The sequence below is a fragment of the Malus sylvestris genome, chromosome 5, assembly GCF_916048215.2.
Source record: "Malus sylvestris chromosome 5, drMalSylv7.2, whole genome shotgun sequence".
Classification (NCBI taxonomy): domain Eukaryota; kingdom Viridiplantae; phylum Streptophyta; class Magnoliopsida; order Rosales; family Rosaceae; genus Malus; species Malus sylvestris.
The window spans coordinates 35,124,926-35,144,996 of NC_062264.1; the positions used below are offsets into that span (position 1 = coordinate 35,124,926).

The 20,071-nt window shown below is 37.3% G+C and overlaps 1 protein-coding gene and 1 pseudogene across 1 annotated transcript; both read left to right on the forward strand.

The window, feature by feature from the left end:
* Positions 1-2,205: 2,205 nt before the first annotated feature.
* On the forward strand, positions 2,206-6,115 carry LOC126624516 (receptor-like protein EIX2; annotated as a pseudogene).
* Positions 6,116-17,935: 11,820 nt separating this feature from the next.
* On the forward strand, positions 17,936-19,738 carry LOC126624519 (uncharacterized). The gene is made up of 2 exons (XM_050293584.1): positions 17,936-19,081; positions 19,393-19,738. The coding sequence occupies exons 1-2, from the start codon at positions 18,019-18,021 to the stop codon at positions 19,428-19,430; spliced, it is 1,101 nt and encodes a 366-aa protein (XP_050149541.1). The 5' UTR covers positions 17,936-18,018; the 3' UTR covers positions 19,431-19,738.
* The last annotated feature ends 333 nt before the right edge of the window (positions 19,739-20,071 follow it).

The window sequence follows — 20,071 nt, forward strand, 5'->3', positions numbered from 1 at the left end:
ATAGTTAAAAAATAATCTTATCCTTAAGGATTATTGATTGGGAAAATTTGGTTGAGTAAATTTAGGGTTATTGATTGGGCTAATTTGGTTGATTAGTTGATCCAATTTGGATGGGTTTGAGGGTTAGTTTCTAGGAATGTTCCATTGGTGTTCTTTTTCTTCTCACACTACCAAAATCTCAAGTCCCTATTTGATCCTCGAGTACGACCCAATCATATTTGCTGTAATACAATCATATTCCTGAGGTTTGGATTTTCTGCCCATTATATGTTTCTGCCCAATCATATTTGCTCATGTTTTCGCTGTTAGAAAATACACACATGTTCTCTAAACTAAAATACACTTCTCACACTTATGTTTCTTATGGAAACAGGTGTCCTGCATGTTTTTTGCTGTGCATGTTTGTGCTTGAAAACTTAGATGTTAGAATAAGAACGAAACAATTTTTATGTTTTTTTTTTACAATTGCTAAAACATGTGCCAAACCTATAGGATGTATATTTTGCCACCTTGACTGCAAGGGCAAGATTTGTGTGAACTGCATGTTGCTTATGTTTCTTCTATTTATTAGGGAAATAGAACGTTCAGTTTCGTCCTATTAATTGTACAATGTCTTTTCATGTCAGCTAAGTTGAATGTATATAAAAACGAAGTTGCATATTTTACCGACCCCATTCACTCATCTATCCCTCTGTTCATTCATGATTGTGTTGGATTTATTCAGGTGAAATGTGTCTTATTCATGCAGTTCAAGGTACATTCAAGTCCCGCAGCAACACGCGGGCATATTTTCTAGTTTCTACTCAATTGAATGTTTGATAGACCAAATAATTAGACATTTAGAATTCAAATATTTATGAGAACAAAAACTTTTACCTAATATTTTACATAAACTTCTAACACTTCAACATGTAATTATCTATGAATTTGTCACTTCAGTAACAGATCTTATAATTAAGAAAATTGTGAATCTTTTACCAATTAGTAGTTACTCGTCTAGTGATATTACTTTTCTCAATATAGAAAGAGTTCTAATTTCAAAACTTCTACCCTATTAATTTAAAAACTTAAAATTTCTGATTTGAGAAAGTAATATAATTTTCCAAAAACTTAGCTCATGGGTAAGTTGAAAGTGCCTATAAAATTCTGGGGACAAACTAGCAATGTAGCCTATCTAAATAAAGGACTTTAGGGCAAAATTGAATGAACTTTAGGATTTTAATCACCAAAGTAGAAAAAAGGGTGGGGCTTTTAGGTCCAGGTCCAAAAATATAGGTTGCTTCTGGAAGTGACAAGTACTTCGGTCACAAGGGGGGAGGAAAGTGTGGAGGAATGTCGAAGAAGTTAAAAAATTCAAGAGATTGATTTCACTCTGCCAAGTTTTGTTCTCAAGAGAATTTTTGCTTTGTGGTAATTATGATACGTTGATTCAACGAGAGGACCAGCAATGAAATTGTAATTTATTTAATATATCATGGTCAACATCTTCTTGACTGAGGGAAGATGTTGAACATTTTTACCATACCACCCTCTTTTTGGAAGTTTGGGGAATACGACGTATTATTGAAAACAATATAGTGAGATTCTAAGTTCTTGTTTTTATAACGGATAAAATGATTCGAACTTGTAACCTTTTTAAATATTATGAAAGAAAGTTACTGAAACAACAATTTCTGGGTTCCTATATCGCTTGGGAGCTACAACTGCAACAACTCTGTTGTTGACGTCTTATTTTTTCACATCTCATCGACTACACTAGTTGATTGATTAAGAAGAAGAAATCCAGCTAAATATGGTCAAAAATATAATTTAGCCATAAGAAAAATGTAGTTTCCATCATACAATAAATGAGAGCACGCTTTGGTCAATGTGCAACTCACTGTCGGCAAACAAGCCTAAAATTGCGGCACTATTTGTATCCGCAGGAGGAAATTGTGAGACTGAATAAAAGTCAAGGTCTTTGGTGATGTACGCAGGAGCATTTGTGTCCTTGTCATCTTCTCTGTCTCTTTTTATGGAGACTAGTCGTCCCTCTCCCCACTCTCACGGTCTTTGCAATTTCATGGTGTGAATACAAATGTAAACGCGTGAAACTCAACAGAGAGTTGGGTAGCACTATTTGCTTTTACACTCTCATCGCTTGTTATATATGAGTTGAGTTCACTTGTTGTGTTCATCTGCAACCAATTGGGGAATATATGTTGTGCTAGGATAGCACCAAACCTTTTAGAACCAACTCTTTGTAACCCACAGAAAATATATCAAATGAAATGCAAGAACAATATAGAAAAGACACCAAGATTTTAACGAGGTTCCTTCACAGTCAGTGTAACTGGAGTACGTCATTGGAGCAGTAGGAGCTCACCCAATAATCCACTATCAACCAAATGGGAGTTTACAAAGTGTTGGCAATCTCACAACCCAAAAGCCCAATACACCCAATAGCTCACACACACCAAAGAAACAAATAGAGAAAGAAATATAATGAATAATTTCTTCTCTATACATATAGCTCAAAACTATTACAACAACAATTACTTTAGTGGATGATTACTAACCAATTGAAGCAGCAACTTGTTCTTCTTTTTGAGCTCTCTGCAAGACTGCAACTCTGAATTTTTCTCTCTATTTTTCTCCTCTAAAACAAAAGGGCAGCAGCTCTCTTCTCTCTCTCTCTCTACCACACAACCGAATGGAAGAAAGCAACCAAACCCTCCATTATTAAGGAGCCAAAACTCACGGGTGGTAAAAAAAAAAAAACAACCCATATTTTCTTCCCCAAAACAAGGAAATATGTTGTCCACTTTTGGTTTGTTTATTCTAAAGTATATGGCCACTTGGCCACATAATCCAACAATATACACACTGATTTCTCCAATGGATACCTTGTATATCATCAATCCCCTCAAATTTTCTCACTGTTTTCTCATTTTGTTTTTGGCATCTACGTACCTACCCACTGCTATGATCTGCTTGGGTGATATCGGAGTTCCGAGCACTACTACTGTGAAATCATTATGCATTGAGGAAGAAAGGCGAGCACTTGTCAACTTTAAACAACATCTTGTTGATCCTTCTGGTAGGCTTTCTTCTTGGGTGGGACATGAGTGCTGTCGATGGGAAGGACTTTCTTGCGGCAACAGCACTGGTCGTGTTGTCAAGATGAACCTCCGCAATCCATATCCAAATTCAAATTCTTCGTCTTATGAAAAGTCTTTCTTGGGAGGTAAGATAAATCATTCTTTGCTTAGCTTCAAATATTTAAAATTCTTGGACCTAAGCTATAATGATTTTCAAGGCATTCCCATCCCAAAGTTCTTTGGGGAGCTTAAAAGTTTGCAATATCTCAATCTCTCCCTTGCATCATTTGGGGGAGAAATTCCCCCCTCTCTTGGTAACCTATCAAGCCTGAGTTTTCTTGATCTCGGGTTGAATTTTGACTTATCTTCAAGAAACTTGAATTGGCTGTCTCGCCTCTCTTCTCTAAAATACCTTGATCTTGGAGAGGCCGATCTTAGCACAACAAGAGTCAATTGGGTGTATGTTGTTAATAGCTTCCTTCACTATCAGAGTTACACTTATCTTCGTGCCAAATTGAAAGCATTCCACTCATCTCTTTGCAACACTTTAATTTGACCTCACTTTTCGTCCTTGATTTGTCAAATAATTATATGTTTAGTTCTGCATTTCCCAGTTGGTTTTTTAATCTTACCAACCTCATAACACTTCATCTATCCAAGAATAATTTCAGTGGTTCTTTTCCAAATGAATTTGCAAGTCTCAAATCTCTTCAGGACCTTGATTTATCTGAAACAGGCTTAAAAGGTCAAATTCCTAAAGTCATTGGAAATTTTTGCAAGCTGAAGTTCTTAAGTCTTTCAGGAAACAAATTTAATGGGGGGATCGAAGAATTTTGGAGGAGTTTCTCAAATTGTCCAAATAATACATTAGAGTCATTAGATTTGTCTTACTGTGGGATGCAAAGCCAAATGCCGACCTCCTTAGGAATGTTTAAAAGTTTGCAGAATCTCAACCTTAGGTACAATAATTTTTGGGGCTCAATTCCAGATTCCATCGGAAACTTGTCCTCCTTGAAAACATTGGACCTCTTTGATAATAATATGAACGGCTCCATTCCAGAAAGTCTTGGCCAACTATCTCAGCTAGTTTCCCTAAATCTGTTTGGCAATTCGTGGGAAAGTATTCTAACAGAAGCCCATTTCAGAAACCTTATGAGATTACAAGATTATCAAGTAGGAAACCCAGCTCGATCCAAGTCCCTCATTTTTGACATGGCTTATGATTGGGTTCCTCCTTTCAAGCTCCGCACACTTAGGATCATAAATTGTCGGGTAGGTCCTGGTTTTGGGATGTGGCTTCAATCTCAAACTGAATTGATCGACGCCACTCTTAGTGGTAATGGAATCTCGGATTCCATACCAAGGGAATGGTTGTTGCAGATATCTTCCCAACTCATCCAACTAGACTTGTCTAATAACGAATTTCGTGGAAGCCTTCCATTGCATTTGAAATTCCCAAATTTAAATTCTATTGATTTGAGTCATAATATATTGGAGGGCTTACTCCCGCTTTGGTCCACTATTGCCACTTCCCTTATTATTGAAAACAATCTATTTTTCGGGCCAATTCCCTCCAATATTGACCAGTTGATGCCGGATTTGCAAGTATTGTTTCTTTCTGAGAATAATTTGAACGGCACAATTCCTCCCTCTGTTTGCAACATGCTTAACTTGAGAATCTTGTCTCTAAGGAGCAATCAATTTTCCGGAGAATTCTCTCATGCATGGAGTGTGGGGAGCAATATGGTGTTTCTAGATGTTGGTCAAAACAATCTCTCTGGTAATATTCCAACTTCATTGGGGGTATTAAGTTCACTGGAAGTATTAAAGCTCAACAACAACAATTTTGGAGGTGAAATTCCCGATTCCTTACAAAATTGTTCTAGATTGGCGAGCATTGATCTTGGAAACAACAGGTTATCTGGGGAAATACCACTATGGATAGGAGGATCCAGTGTATCCATGTTGTATATGCTACGATTACGGTCCAACTATTTTAGTGGACATATTTCCTAACAACTGTGCAATCTTCAGCAACTTCACATTCTTGACCTTAGTCGCAACAACTTTTCTGGTACTATTCCCAAGTGTTTGAATAATTTGACTTTGCTAGTGAAAGATTCAAAAAGGGTCAAAAATTCAAATAGTGTTGCTGCTTATTATGATGAGCAAGCCACATTGACACTAAAAGGAGAAGAACTTGTGTACAACACGACTTTAGATCTTGTAAAGAGCATTGATCTTTCATCAAATAATTTACAAGGTGAAATCCCTGAAGAAATAAGCAGCCTCATTCTATTGGGCACCTTGAATTTGTCTGTGAATCAATTGATTGGAAGGATCCCTTCCAAGATTGGAAACTTGCATTGGTTCGAAACTCTTGATCTCTCACACAACCACCTCACGGGACAAATTCCTCAAAGCTTGTCATCTTTAACCTCTTTGTCCCACTTGAACTTGTCTTATAACAACTTGTCCGGAAGAATTCCTTCTGGAAACCAGCTTCAAACGCTCAATGATTCGTCGATTTATATAGACAATCCATCACTGTGCGGAGTTCCTCTTTCAACTAAGTGCCCTGGAGATAAAAATTTTACTATTGAGGATGCAAATGACAAGAATGAAGATAGAAATGATGATATGTTGTGGTTTTATGTCAGCGTGGTACTTGGATTCATCGTAGGTTTTTGGGGAGTTTGCGGTACATTGATCTTAAAGACAGCGTGAAAGTATATGCCTATTTTCAGTTCTTTAACAACATCAATGATAAGGTAGAAGGTAGCACTAGCAATTGCATTGATAGTGGCTCGTTCCAAAAGGATTTTTCTTGAGTTTGTTACTACTCTTTATATGTGATGTTTTTACGTATCTACTCTGTGTTTTCGGTACTTGCAACTTATGTAAGAAATAAAGGAATTCTATCTTTCAATAGATGTTTCCACAAGCAACTTATGTATTCTGATTTTCTCATGTGTAAAAACCTGGAATTAATAAAAGCTAGTGTTTCAAATTTCTACTTATCAATCGTATAATACAAAATATATACGCGACAGCCATGCATCCATTCAATGTTGCAAACTTGCAATGAACAAAGGAACACTTGTTCATAAAGTACATAACACTCGCACAAAAGAAATCAGTTGTACTCATCGATCGATCAAATAACGGTTCTTTATGCATCTTCGAGCAACTCCTGTGCCGACACTCTTTCTTCGGGTAACTGTGCCTTTTGTTTAGTTTGAAATGGTCCTCGCTTCCTTCAGGCTCTACAGTCCTCGCTTCCTTCAGGCTCTACAATCCAATGCATTGAACACTTTGAACAAGGAAATGTACGAGTTCACTGAGTGCCTACCAGAGAGTTGAGAAATGCCTAGTAATAATTAACACTACTTTCATTCACTACTTCTCATGGAGTAAATGTTGTCAACAATAGCTGCTAGACATTATTGGTATAGACAATAAACTTGTAATTATTCCTCTAGCTAGCCATCATTACTTTACTTTATAACTAGCCATAATTATTTTACTTTACAGCTAGCCATCATTACTTTGCTTTGCTTTTCTCCTTATTTTCCTCTTTGGTGTTTTCCTCATGTAATCATCATTTGGCTTGTCCACTTGTTAGGACTAGTGTAGTTTTTGACCCTCTATAAGAGAGGACTTCCCTCTTGTAAACAAATAATAATGAGGTTTATTACAATTTCTGAGATGGTATCAGAGCAGTCGATCATGACTGACTCTTGAACCTCAAAAACAGAAAAAAGCTTCCGCCATATCATATCTCAATCATCATATCAGTTTTATTTTTATTTCAACTTCATTGATCTTAAGCCTATACAATGGCTAGTGATGATGAAGTATCAGACCCACCAATTCAGTCCTTCACACCAGGTGAATCAAACTCCACCACACAAGTGGTCACCATTCAAAATGATAATTCCAATTTCTCAGCAGGATTTAAACTTGATGAGAACAACTATTCTCTATGGCATCAAGTCATAGAGATGAAAATTGCTGGTCGAGAAAAACATGGGCATCTTTCCCGTGATACCAAGCAGCCTGCAGTCACAGACCCACTGTATAACAAATGGTGAGCTGAAAATTACCAAGTCAAAAGTTGGTTATTTGATGCTATGACACCTAATCAGATGAAGCGGTTCATCCGTTATGACACAGCCATGCAGGTATGGGATGCTGTTAAAAAGACTTACTCAGATGGCTCTGATGAAGCCAAAATTTATGATCTTCATAAAAGGTCATTTACCATGAAGCAAAATGGAGCTCCTATTGCTAACTATTACAGCAATCTAACCGAGATTTTTCAAGAACTTGATCAACTTAGTCCTACTAACATGAAGGACCCAGATGATATCTTATTAAGGCAACAAGAAATTGAGCGACTTAGAGTCTATATTTTTCTTGTAGGATTAGACAACAAGTTTGATCAAATTCGTGGTGAGATTTTGAGGATGGAGCCCAAACCTGGTCTTGAAGGAGCATACTCTCATGTCAAACGTGAAAGCTATCGACAATGAACCATGTCAGAAAGTGCCACCATGCCTGAAGCTACTGTGCTCTTTACCACAAATTCTCGATCTCCACAAGGACCTCGACTTCAAAACATAAACTCCTTAACAGCTGATCGATTTTGTAATCAACCACCTATGTAGTGCACCAAATGCGGATTGAAAAATCATATTATTCAAGGTTGTTATGAGATTATTGGCTATCCAGAAGGATGGGTTCACAAAGGACGAAAGAAGGAATCCAGCAGAGCATCATTCACCACCTCTGAGTCTTCTTAAGATGTTAGCTCATCTGACTAGGTCTCAAAAGCCTTGAACACCTCAAGTATATCTAATTCTACATCCGCTAATACTTGTAATAGATCGTGGATTATTAATACAGGTGCCACAGATCACATGACATATGATGCTAACATTCTTCACTCACTAAAAACAGCCAACCAGACATTCATTACCAGTGCCAATGGTTCAATCTTTCTGGTTACCGGAGAAGGCTCTCTTTCACTAAATTCCTCACTTAATCTTGATCATGTCCTAGTTGTACCATCCCTCGATTACGATCTTTTATCTGTTTCTCAAATAATTGACTCCCTTAATTGTTCTGTTTCTTTTTTGCCACTTTTCCAGGATCTGCTCACCAAGGCCGTGATTGGTTGTGGTACTAGAAAGGGCAAACTATATTATTTGGACTTAACGGAAGAACGCAACAATAGATTGAGTCAAGTGCATCATGTAAGCATAGACGAATTAACCCGAATGAAGAAGATTTGGTTATGGCACATGCGATTAGAACATCCCTCATTTGGTTATCTTAAACTTTTATTCCCTGAACTTTTTCCCCAATTCAAAGAATCCGATTTCCATTGTGAAATTTGTATTTTGGCCAAAAGTCATCGTGTTTCCTATCCATTAAGATTAAATAAAAGTTATGTGCCATTCATGGTTGTTCATTTTGACGTTTGGGGTCCTGCCAGAATTAATACCACTTCTGGATTTAGATGGTTTGTGACATTTATAGATGACTGTACTAGAATGACCTGGGTGTTTCCAATGAAGCACAAGAGTGAAGTTCCTACCAAGTTTAATATTTTTCATCAATATGTTGCAACTCAGTTTGACAAGAAAATTCAAACACTTAGGTCTGATAATGGAGGAGAATATGTCAATCATGCTCTGCATAACTATTTGCAAGAGCATGGTATTGTTCATCAAACCACATATGCCTATACACCTCAACAAAACGGTGTAGCAGAGAGGAAGAATCAACATCTCTTAGAAGTGGTTCGTGCATCTTTATATGGTGCCAACATGCATCATAAGTTTTGGGGGGAGGCACTGTGTTTTGCAACATATCTCATAAATCGAACACCATCCAGTACTCTCCAATATCAAACACCATTCCAAACACTTAACCACCTTCTCACCATTCCATCTATCCTAAACTTAGAACCACGTGTCTTTGGGTGTGTGGCTTATGTACTGGTTTATCCACATCAACGGGGGAAGTTTGATCCATGTGCCCTCCGGTGTGTATTCTTGGGTTATTCTGATACAAAAAAGGGATACAAATGTTTTTATCCTCCTACCTAAACTCTATACATCACTGCAGATGTCCAGTTTCAAGAAGGAGAAACATATTTTTCAAAGGGAGACAGTGAGTATCCCCTTCAGGAGGAGAATAATATGTTTGAAGAGGATACCCAAGACATTAGCAACATTAAAATTGTTGCATAAATTTTGGAAACTGAGATAAATATTGATAAGTCGGCAGGCGACTGTAATCAAACAATACATGCAGAAACAGAATCATCGACTCCAATATCAGACACAGAAGTACATCCAGCAATGTTAAGTCCAGATGGCTTGAGATTGCCTTCTTCGACAGTACCACATGATCAATCAGCCCCTGAACACAATCAACATGTAACTGATCAATCTAATTCTATTGAGATCGTACATGAGTCAAGTCAAATTGAGATCGTACCTGAGTCAAGTCAAATTGAGTCCACTAATTATCGTACCTGATCCTAGAGCCAAGGTTAAATAACCAATTGCTAACCATGTGTCTCTCTATAGGCTATCTACATCATGTGAGGCATTTGTAAATCAATTATCCATTGTATCTATTCCTTGTAGTGTAGAGGATGCTATGAAAGATCCTAGGTGGACTCGTGCAATGAATGAAGAAATGGAGGCACTCCAGAAAAATTCCACTTGGAAGTTAACTAGACCTACCTAAGGGGAAGAAATCAGTTGGTTGCAGGTGGATATACATAGTAAAATTCAATGCAGATGGCACTATTGAGCGATACAAAGCAAGATTAGTGGAAAAAGGCTACACGCAGACATATGGCATTGACTACGGAGAGACTTTTGCCCCTGTAGCTAAGATAAGCACTATTCGTGTACTCTTATCCTTAGCAGCAAACCTTGACTGGCCTTTGCAACAATTCGATGTCAAAAATGCTTTCCTGCATGGAGATTTAGAAGAAGAAGTTTATATGGAGCTTCCCCCAGGATGCAAGCTGGATCCCAATCAGACCAACAATGTTTGGAAACTAAAAAAGTCGTTGTATGGTTTAAAGCAATCATCAAGAGCTTGGTTTGGGAGATTTACCAAATCGATGAAATTTTGTCGGATACAAGCAAAGCAACTCAGATCATACTCTTTTCTTAAAGCATAAGAAAGGTAAAATCACTGCTCTTATTGTATATGTGGATGACATTGTGGTTATAGGAAATGATCCAGAAGAGAAGGCAGCACTGCAAAAATATCTAGCAAGTGAATTTGAGATGAAAGATCTCGGTGCTTTAAAGTATTTCTTAGGCATTGAGGTGGCCTGCTCACAACAAGGAATATTTCTATCACAACGGAAATATGTTCTTGATATTTTGACGAAAATTGGGATGCTAGCATGCAAACCAGCAGATACCCTAATTAAGCTGAATCACAAACTTGGTGAATATCCTGATCAGATACCTACCAACAAAGAGAGATATCAACGAATTGTTGGTAAGCTAATATATCTTGCACATACTCGACCAGATATAGCATATGCAGTCAGCATGGTAAGCCAGGTTATGCATGCACCAAGTGAAACACACATGGATGCTGTAAACTGTATCTTGAGGTATTTAAAGTCAGCTTCTGGGAAAGGATTAATGTTTTCAAAACATGATCATCTAGACGTTAAAGGCTACACTGATGTTGATTGGGCTGGTGATGTAACTAACAGACGATCAACATCAGGATATTTTGTTATTGTTGGAGGAAATCTAGTCTCTTGGCGTAGTAAAAAGCAAAAGGTTGTTGCTAGATCAAGTGCTAAAGCAGAATATCGGAGCATGACACATGGAGTATGTGAACTGCTTTGGGTAAAGAATTTACTGAGAGATTTGAGATTTAGGCTCAAGCATGCTATGCGTCTACATTGTGACAACAAGGCTGCAATTGACATTGCTCACAATCCGGTTCTACATGATCGAACCAAACATGTGGAGGTGGATAGACATTTTATTAAAGAAAAGATTGAGGCAAGACTTATTGAAGTTCCATTCGTTAAATCTGAAGATCAATTAGCAAACATGCTCACCAAAGCAGTCACAAGTTCAGTATTTCACAACTCACTAAGCAAGTTGGGCATTCATGACATCTATGCACCAACTTGAGAAGGAGTGTCAACAATAGCTGCTAGACATTATTGGTATAGACAATAGACTTGTAATTATTCTTCTACCTAGCCATCATTACTTTATTTTATAGCTAGCCATCATTACTTTACTTGATAGCTAGCCATCATTACTTTGCTTTGCTTTCCTTTTCTCCTTATTTTCCTCTTCGGTGTTTTCCACATGTAATCATCATTTGACTTGTCCACTTGTTAGGACTAGTTGTGTAGTTTTTGGTCCTCTATAAGAGAGGACTTCCCATCTTGTAAACAAATAATAATGAAGTTTATTACAATTTCTGAGAAATGTTACCATACAGACGTCTCAATGAAAGCCCTAAAACAAATTCAAACATCTGCCAGCGAAAATTTGAACTACAAAAATTGTTACCATTTCCCTCACCTGGCTTCTATACCGTCCTGCAGTCACAGATTTGCTGATCATAAAATCGATTTCTGCATATAACAGGAAGACGTGCCAAAACACTCCCTCTGCATCTCAAAAAAGTGAAAGTCCAATCTCCCCAAATGCCATCTGATTCATAGTCCACCGTGTCCGATGAGAGCAAAAAAAAAATCGATAATCCCAAATTTGGTGGCCAGTTTTCCATCAACCTTAACGTCTTTCAATACCAAAACTTGTGGTTCCAGCCCTCAGAGCTTACCCAATGTTCGTATATTCTGGATTGTTCATCATCAAGGCCTCCAATCAAGCCAGGAACATTTTCATGTGGTAGAACTCCAAACTTCTCCATTTCCAGCAAAGACTTGTCAGTGTAAGAATAGTGCTTGCTTTCCTGATCATAAAATTCCAACCCATTGACGGGGGTGTTCAGGTTAAACCTCGGATTTGGTTTCATGGGTGCAGCCATTGAAAAAGGTGGGAGTACTGCTCAGAAATGAAGTTACGCATCTCACCATGCTCTCATGAACTTCTTCTGATCTTCGATTGGAAGGTCTAACAGAATTAGACAAGTTTGTGCTTTCCAGTTGTCGGTAACTATGACATTGATCGAGACCTGATATCATTTGTTGAGAATACTGATGAGGCCCACCCCATGGAATTTTCATTGCAAGTTTTTGTTGTTAACTTTTACAGAATTTACTAAAATAAAAAGATTTGTACCTCAGTTAGTCTTAAAGCATCCCAATGGGGACTTTATCCTTCATGAGATTAGTACATTTCAAGCCTTAGTGAGAAATTTCATCCCCAATGAGTCAGAAAATGGGGCTAGATGCACCACTGGGTCTAGCAATTTTCTTTCTTGGATAGCATAAAATTAGACCACATTTAGCCTCAAAAAACAGTGGGTCCCACAAAAAAGTAGCATCTATGTGAACAAAATTCCATCATTCTCCCTCCACTTGCGACTACATGTATTCTCATTTATTCCTTTTTTATTTTTTTTCTTTCAATTTGGCTAATTAATGATTGTTTTAAATTTCATAAAAATTAAAATTTCAAATTGATTTAATGTTCATGGGCATTAGTGGGTGAAATTTTTAAATAATTTTTTTCAAAATTGTATGATACTAATTTACCAATTGGTGCTAGGTAAATTGTTGTGTTATACGTGAAAATCAAATTATTTCAAATGACAAAGTGGGGGTTTGTATCTTTCAATGGATGAGATTGAGACAAGAGAATCTAATTCAACAAACGGTTCATAAGTGATGAAATCTAACTTTGCCACAATTTAGGTTGAAAGGTTCATAAAAAAAATATTGAGATAGCACGTCCAAAAATCAACTTGAGGAAAGTTAACAAAAAAAAAAGTATCGCATAATCAAATTACTACATAAATAAATATATATAACCCCATATAGAGCCCGGAAGAAATAGCTCTTATAAAGTCCCAAAGATTCCTCGGAGCTCTAAAATATATAGAGCCATTCTATAACATCCCACATTGACCAATGGAGAGGGGGTGATGTGCCTTATATGTACATGCCCACCTCCATATAGCATGAGGCCTTTTTGGAACTCACTAGCTTCGGATTCCATAGGAACTCCGAAGTTAAGCAAGTTCGGGCGAGAGCAATCTTAGGATGGGTGACCCACTAGGAAGTTCTCGTGTGAGTTCACAGAAACAAAACCGTGAGGGTGTGGTCGGGGCCTAAAGCGGACAATATCGTGCTACGACGAGACTACGATGTGACAAAATATTGAAACTTCCCATATCGACCAACAGAGATGGGGTGATGTGCCTTATATGTACATGCCCACTTCCATATATCACGAGACCTTTTGGGAACTCATTGGCTTTATATTCCATAGAAACTTTGAAGTTAAGCGAGTTCAGGTGAGAGCAATCATAGGATGGGTGACCTACTGGGAAGTTCTCATGTGAGTTCCCAGAAAAAAAAAACCGTGAGGGCGTGGCTGGGGCTCAAAGTGGACAATATCGTGCTACAGCGGAGCTGAGATTGGATGTGACAAAATGATATCATAGCCACTTTGCCGTGTGATTGGATGTGACAAAATGATATCAGAGCCACTTTGCCGTGTGGTGCAAGTGTGCTGACGAGGACGTCGGGCCCCTAAAGGGGGTGGATTGTAACATCCCACATCAACCAACGGAGAGGGGGTGATGTGCCTTATATGTACATGCCCACCTCTATATAACACAAGACTTTTTGGGAACTCACTGGCTTCGGATTCCATAGGAACTCCAAAGTTAAGCGAGTTCGGGCAAGAGCAATCCTAGAATGGGTGACTCACTGGGAAGTTCTCGTGTGAGTTCCCATAAACAAAACCGTGTGGGCGTGGTTGGGGCCCAAAGAGGACAATATCGTGTTACAGCGGAGCCGAGACTAGGATGTGACACCCTAATTGAGAATGCTATTAGAAAAGCCTTTTCGGAACCCATATTTTTAACTATTTCATAATTTGGATTGTCTGGTGCACACAAAACATACACACACACACACATAGCTTTTGTAGTTATTTAATTTTTCATTGTGTAATGCTAGAGAGATTAAATTTTTAAACCAAATTTTGTAAACCAAATGATGTGGATGTTGATAATTGAATTATTACTTAAGTATTGATTAACATGTATATTTCCTATTGGTGACAGATCATTTAATTCATGATTCTGATTTTTGTTATGCTGTAGGTGGACCCTCAGGTTCTTACTTTTCTTGGAAAGCTCCTGCAATGGGGAAAAATGTTTCTAAAGCAAAAGAGAAATTGTAGCAGTGGTTCCTCAATTTTAACTCAATTGGACCGATAGTTCCTCAACTAAAAATTCATGATCATCATCCCTTAACTCATCAAAATGTGCAGTTATGGTCATTTTCATCAACTTCGGTAGAATTCCGTCAAAAAGAGTTATGTTGGAATGATCATTTCTCCAGTTGGGTTAAAGTTAAAAAACAATTGCTCAAATTGGTTAAAGTTGAGGTACTATTTCTCCAATTGGGTTAGAGTCTTCAACCATTGCTCCAATTGATTAAAGTTAATGGACTATTTCTCCAATTGGGTTAAAGTTGATGGACCATTGTTATAATTTTTCTCATTTGGTTTTCCATATTTGCCCACTGATTCAGCCATACGTGTGTGACTCATGACTCAGTTTTATGGAAGTTCTAAAGGAGTTGATGAAAATGACCATAACTGCACGTTTTGATGAACTAAGGGACCAATGATCATGGATTTTTAGCTAATGAACCACTACTCCAATTGGGTTAAAGTTGATAGACCATTGCTATACTTTCATCAAAGCAAAAACATTTCTTGAGAAAAGGCAAGTTACGATCAACAATTATACAAACTGTTTTCTGGGTTATGTTGCTTTTGTCTAAATTTCTAAACTAAAGCAATAACCATTGGAGGTGCTTAACATCTTATAATTGCATTGTACACTTAATTATGAATCAATGTTGGAGGCTTAACGAAATTCCGGAACTTATAGTCATTGATTCTCAAGGGTAGTCTTCGTTCTATCTTTAAGGGATTTCTAGAATCTAGACCCCACATATCTCCCAATGCAGTTAATTGCACGATGCACGTACACAACAAACCAACATCGTTGCACGTAACATCCACAACTTCATTTTTGACCTTGATGGTGATGATGCCGTTGTAACCAGCATCGAGTTCTTTAACATTTCCCAAAACCTGATTTCCTAAAACATAGGCAAAATACTCACCACACTCCTCAAAGATTTGCTCCAAAACTCTCGTGCTCAAGGATTCACTCCAAATATTGCATCAAGAATCCTAATTTCTCACAGTAAAAACAAAAATCCCAAATTAAAAAACTGAAAGAGAGAAATCAGAATCTTCCAATTGTAATACAACCTAAATGATCAGGAGGGTGGGAGTTAACTTCATTACTGTCCTGGTTCTTTCTTTACTTTTCCGGTCCCTTCTACAAGAAATTCGGTGATGTTTCTTTCTCTATAAAATGAGAAATAAGGGTTGGAATTTCTAGGTAACCATTTATATGGGAGGGTAATTTGGTAATTGTAAGTTTTAAAAACACACAATCTTATTTCTGTTATATTGTTGTGCATGGTTTGTGCATATTTGGTTTGTTCTATTTCAAGAGCAGGGTCAGGGATTCAGAAATCTCTTGTCGTTGGCATCATAGTTGTTCGTTATGTTGCCCTGCCTCTTATAGGCATCTTGGTTGTTAAGGGGGCACTGAAATTTGGGTTGGTGCACTCTGATCCATTATATCGGTTTGTTCTTCTGCTTCAGTTTTCACTCCCACCTGCGATGAACATTCGTACGCTTGCTCTTCTGTTGTTTAACATCAGAAAGTGCAATCAGCAGTTGCTCGCTCGCTTGCTCTCTCTCTCTCTCTCTCTCTCTCTCTCTCGTAACAAATGTAAGTTTGTTCTCAAGTACTGTTTATTGAGGGTTCTTTAGAGAAAGACCTTTGAAACTCCTATTTTCCAAACAAAAACCCACCTAATAGTAAGTATTCAAATAAAACCCAAAATTCAAATAGATTACCATGTAGGCAAATATGTAACCAATTATTACAACATATTTACAACTTATGCCACGAAACCCTAATTATGTCAATAAATATTATTACTCACCCTAATTATGATTAGCAATTAACCCCACATGGAAAATTTTCCTTTCCTGTATCATAAATGTATCATAAATATTAGTAACATATATATACACACACACACACACACACTAACTTATCCATATTCATAAACAATTATGAGCACATTTTTCGCATGAAAAAAGAAAATCCTTTGTCTAATCAGTTATTTTCCATCAAATAATATTGTTTGATAAAAAAACAAACCAATTAATATTCTTTATGTTGTAGGTAAATTATTTTACATAGATTATTACATACATTAGACATTTTTTATTTGTTATTATGTATGCGTGTTAACAATAATTTATCTATATTTATATGTAAAATATAAATAAATTAATTTTGAATCAAATAGCATTTATTTTGTAGGTAAATTAAAGTAGTAGTTACATTATTTTGGTCAAGTTAAATAGTGCCTAAATTATTTCGTAAAAACTAAACCAAGACAAATTATCGCCATAAAAATGAAATAGTAGATACATTATTTTTTTATTTGATTAAACAATAGGTAAATTATATTGTAGGTATTATTACTGGACAAATTTTAAAAGTTGTCAAATAACATTTCTTTAACTTTATAAGTAAATTATTTTGCATGTATTATTACTGAACAAATTTTATAGTGCCCTTTCAAATTTTCATTTGGGTAAGAAAATGAAAATATTAAATTAAAATTGTCAAATTTTATGCAAATTTGAAAAACAATTACGAAATCTTAAGGAAAGTATAACATTAGTGAGTTTTCTTTCCAGAAGCATTAACATACAATTTGTTATGATATATTAATATGCAATGATTTTAAACATTAATGCATTTTTTTCATTAATCCCTCACTTCAAATATGCATAGAATTTAATGTATACACTAAAACTGTAATTAGGGGTGTTTTAGGCATCTAAAAAAATGCAAAATGTGTAAAGGCAAATAGAATTAATGAATTTGCTTATGTGGAGCCTAGTCATTGGGTTTTATTCAGGTAAAAGACAATGTTGGGTTTTATGTAAAGAAACTTAAGTTTCAAAGGCTAAAGTCATATTTTCAGTTTAAAATATGGCAGGAATAATGACGCAATTATTTGGAGCAGGAGAGAATGAATGTTCAGTTATCATACTATGGACTTATGCTTTCGCTTCACTGTCACTTACATTCTGGTCCGCCGCCGTCATGTGGCTTGTGGCGCAAATGTGAATCGAAATTTTACATGCATTCTGTCTAATACAAGTGTACGCAATTTATCAGAAGAAATATTACGAAGCTCCACCCCGAGTCCGCTGGGAATTACGAAGCTCTCAGTTCAGTTCCTTCCCGTCATCGGATTGAACATGCAGAGCCACTGTTCGACTCTATAGGCTACCCAGATGACGAGTGGTTTGTGGCTACGATTTGGTCCGGGAAGTGTTAAAATGCATGAAATAAACATGTTGGAATAATGGTGAAATTAGGCTAGTCAACTTTCTTGTTCAAAGTTAGGCAAGTTAGGTTAGTCAAGCAAGATAGGTAAGTTAGGCAAAATTAGGCTTATGATCTTTTTCTTCCCTATATATATGTTTCATCTTGTAATTTTTTCATCAAGCAAATATACATCAAAATTCAATATGGTATCAGAGCTGTGATCTGGGAAAAAACCACAAAACACAGCTCTAAAGCAGCCACGAGGTCAACCATTCTAGGCATGGCCTCTCATTCAAAATGGGAAAATCCCAACCACCCGCTCTATCTCCACCACTCGGATCAACCTGGTGCAATCCTCGTACCACAACCATTGGTGGAAGACAACTACAACACATGGGTTCAATCCATGAGTATGGCCTTAACGGTCAAGAACAAACTTGGTTTTGTTGATGGAACGATCAACAAACCAAGTGAGGATAATTTTGAGGAGCTACAGCAATGGAATCGCTGCAACAACTTGGTCAAGACATGGCTACTAGGCTCCATGTCAAAGGAGATTTCAGGGAGTGTCATCAACTACAAGGATGCTCGACAAATGTGGACCGATCTGCAGGAGAGGTTCTCACATGTGAATATAGTTCAGCTGTTCCATGTTGAGAACGAGATCCATGATTGCGTCCAAAGCAATATGAGTGTAAGTTCTTACTTCACTAAACTTAAAAGTTTATGGGATGAACGTGATACTTTGTGTTCCATTCCAGCATGCAGTTGTGGAACAAAGAATGAGATGAACTCATATGTTGAAACTCAGAAAACCATGAAGTTCCTTATGGGACTGAACGAATCGTATGCTACGGTTCAAAGCAATACTCTTCTTCTCGAACCACTGCCTATGGTGAACAAGGCATATGCGTTGGTCCTTCGACATGAACGCCAGGCAGAGGTTTCCAATGGGAAAAGCACACAACTAGAAACTGCTGTCTTTGCAGTGAATAATCTGTCGCGAGAAGCTACACCTGAAGACAAAGAGATGCGATGTGGAAAGTGCAATAAAACCAATCACATCACCAAAAATTGTCGTGCACATCTCAAGTGCACTTTTTACGGATGGAAAGGCCACACCTTCGATTTCTGTCGAAAACGGAAAGCAGCCACAGAGACCGAATCCAATCGTCTATTTTCTTCAAAGGGGAATCAAGTTTCACAAAGTAACAAGCAAGAGACAGTGCCTAATTTCCCGTTCTCTCAGGAGGACTGCAAGCAAATCCTTCAGATGTTGAACAAGAACAAATCATCATTTGCCAATCAAGTCAGTAATCTTCCTAGCCATGAAGAACTTTCAGGTAAAGCCTTCTCTTTTTCATGTAAAGGAACCAAAAGTATTTGGATCCTGGACAGTGGTGCCACGGATCACATAGTTTGCAGTCCTAGTCTCCTTACACACTCACGAGCTGTTGAAAATCATACAGTTGAACTGCCAAATGGTTCCGTTGCCAAAGTCACTCACATTGGACAAGTTGTTTTCTCTCATAATCTTATCCTTGAAAATGTCCTATGTGTGCCGTTCTTTAGGTTGAATTTAATATCTATCAGTAAACTAGCCTATGATTCCTTATATGTCACCATTTTCTTCACCCAATTTTGTGTCATTCAGGACCTTCGCTCGGGGAAGATGATTGGGACAGGAATTGAAAGGGATGGACTTTACTACCTCGACCCATCAAAGAAAGGAACATGCAACAATATTCAAACCGTCTCACCAAAGCTTTGGCACCAACGCCTAGGACACCCATCTCATAAAGTCACTTCGTTATTACCTTTATTTAACAATAAGGCTTGTGATTTGGAAAATTGTTTAATTTGCCCATTGGCCAAACAAACAAGATCACCCTTTCCTTTGAGCTCTATTTCTACCAAATCATGTTTTGAATTATTGCATATTGATATTTGGGGTGGTTATCAAGTTGCTTCTATTTCAGGTGCCAAGTATTTCCTTACCATCGTAGATGACTACACTAGAAGCACTTGGGTTTATTTGATGAAACATAAATCTGACACAAAAGACATTTTAGTCGGATTCATTCAAATGATTGAGACTCAATTCAATACCAGAGTTCAAATCATACGAAGTGACAATGGCCCTGAGTTTAAGCTTGAGCAATTTTATGCTCTCAAAGGCATCATACATCAATCTAGTTGTGTCAACACACCACAACAAAATGGTGTTGCCGAACGTAAACACCGGCATTTGCTCAACGTTGCTCGGGCTTTGCTCTTTCAAGCTTGTTTGCCAAAACGTTTTTGGGGGGATGCAATCTTAACCTCAGCCTACC

Bases quoted from the DNA above. Each gene is read 5' to 3' on its own strand.
- LOC126624519 (XM_050293584.1), top strand. From the start codon at position 18,019: ATGGCCTCTCATTCAAAATGGGAAAATCCCAACCACCCGCTCTATCTC. The intron at 19,082-19,392 runs GTAAAGCCTTCT...TGTGTCATTCAG, and splicing joins TAGCCATGAAGAACTTTCAG to GACCTTCGCTCGGGGAAGAT.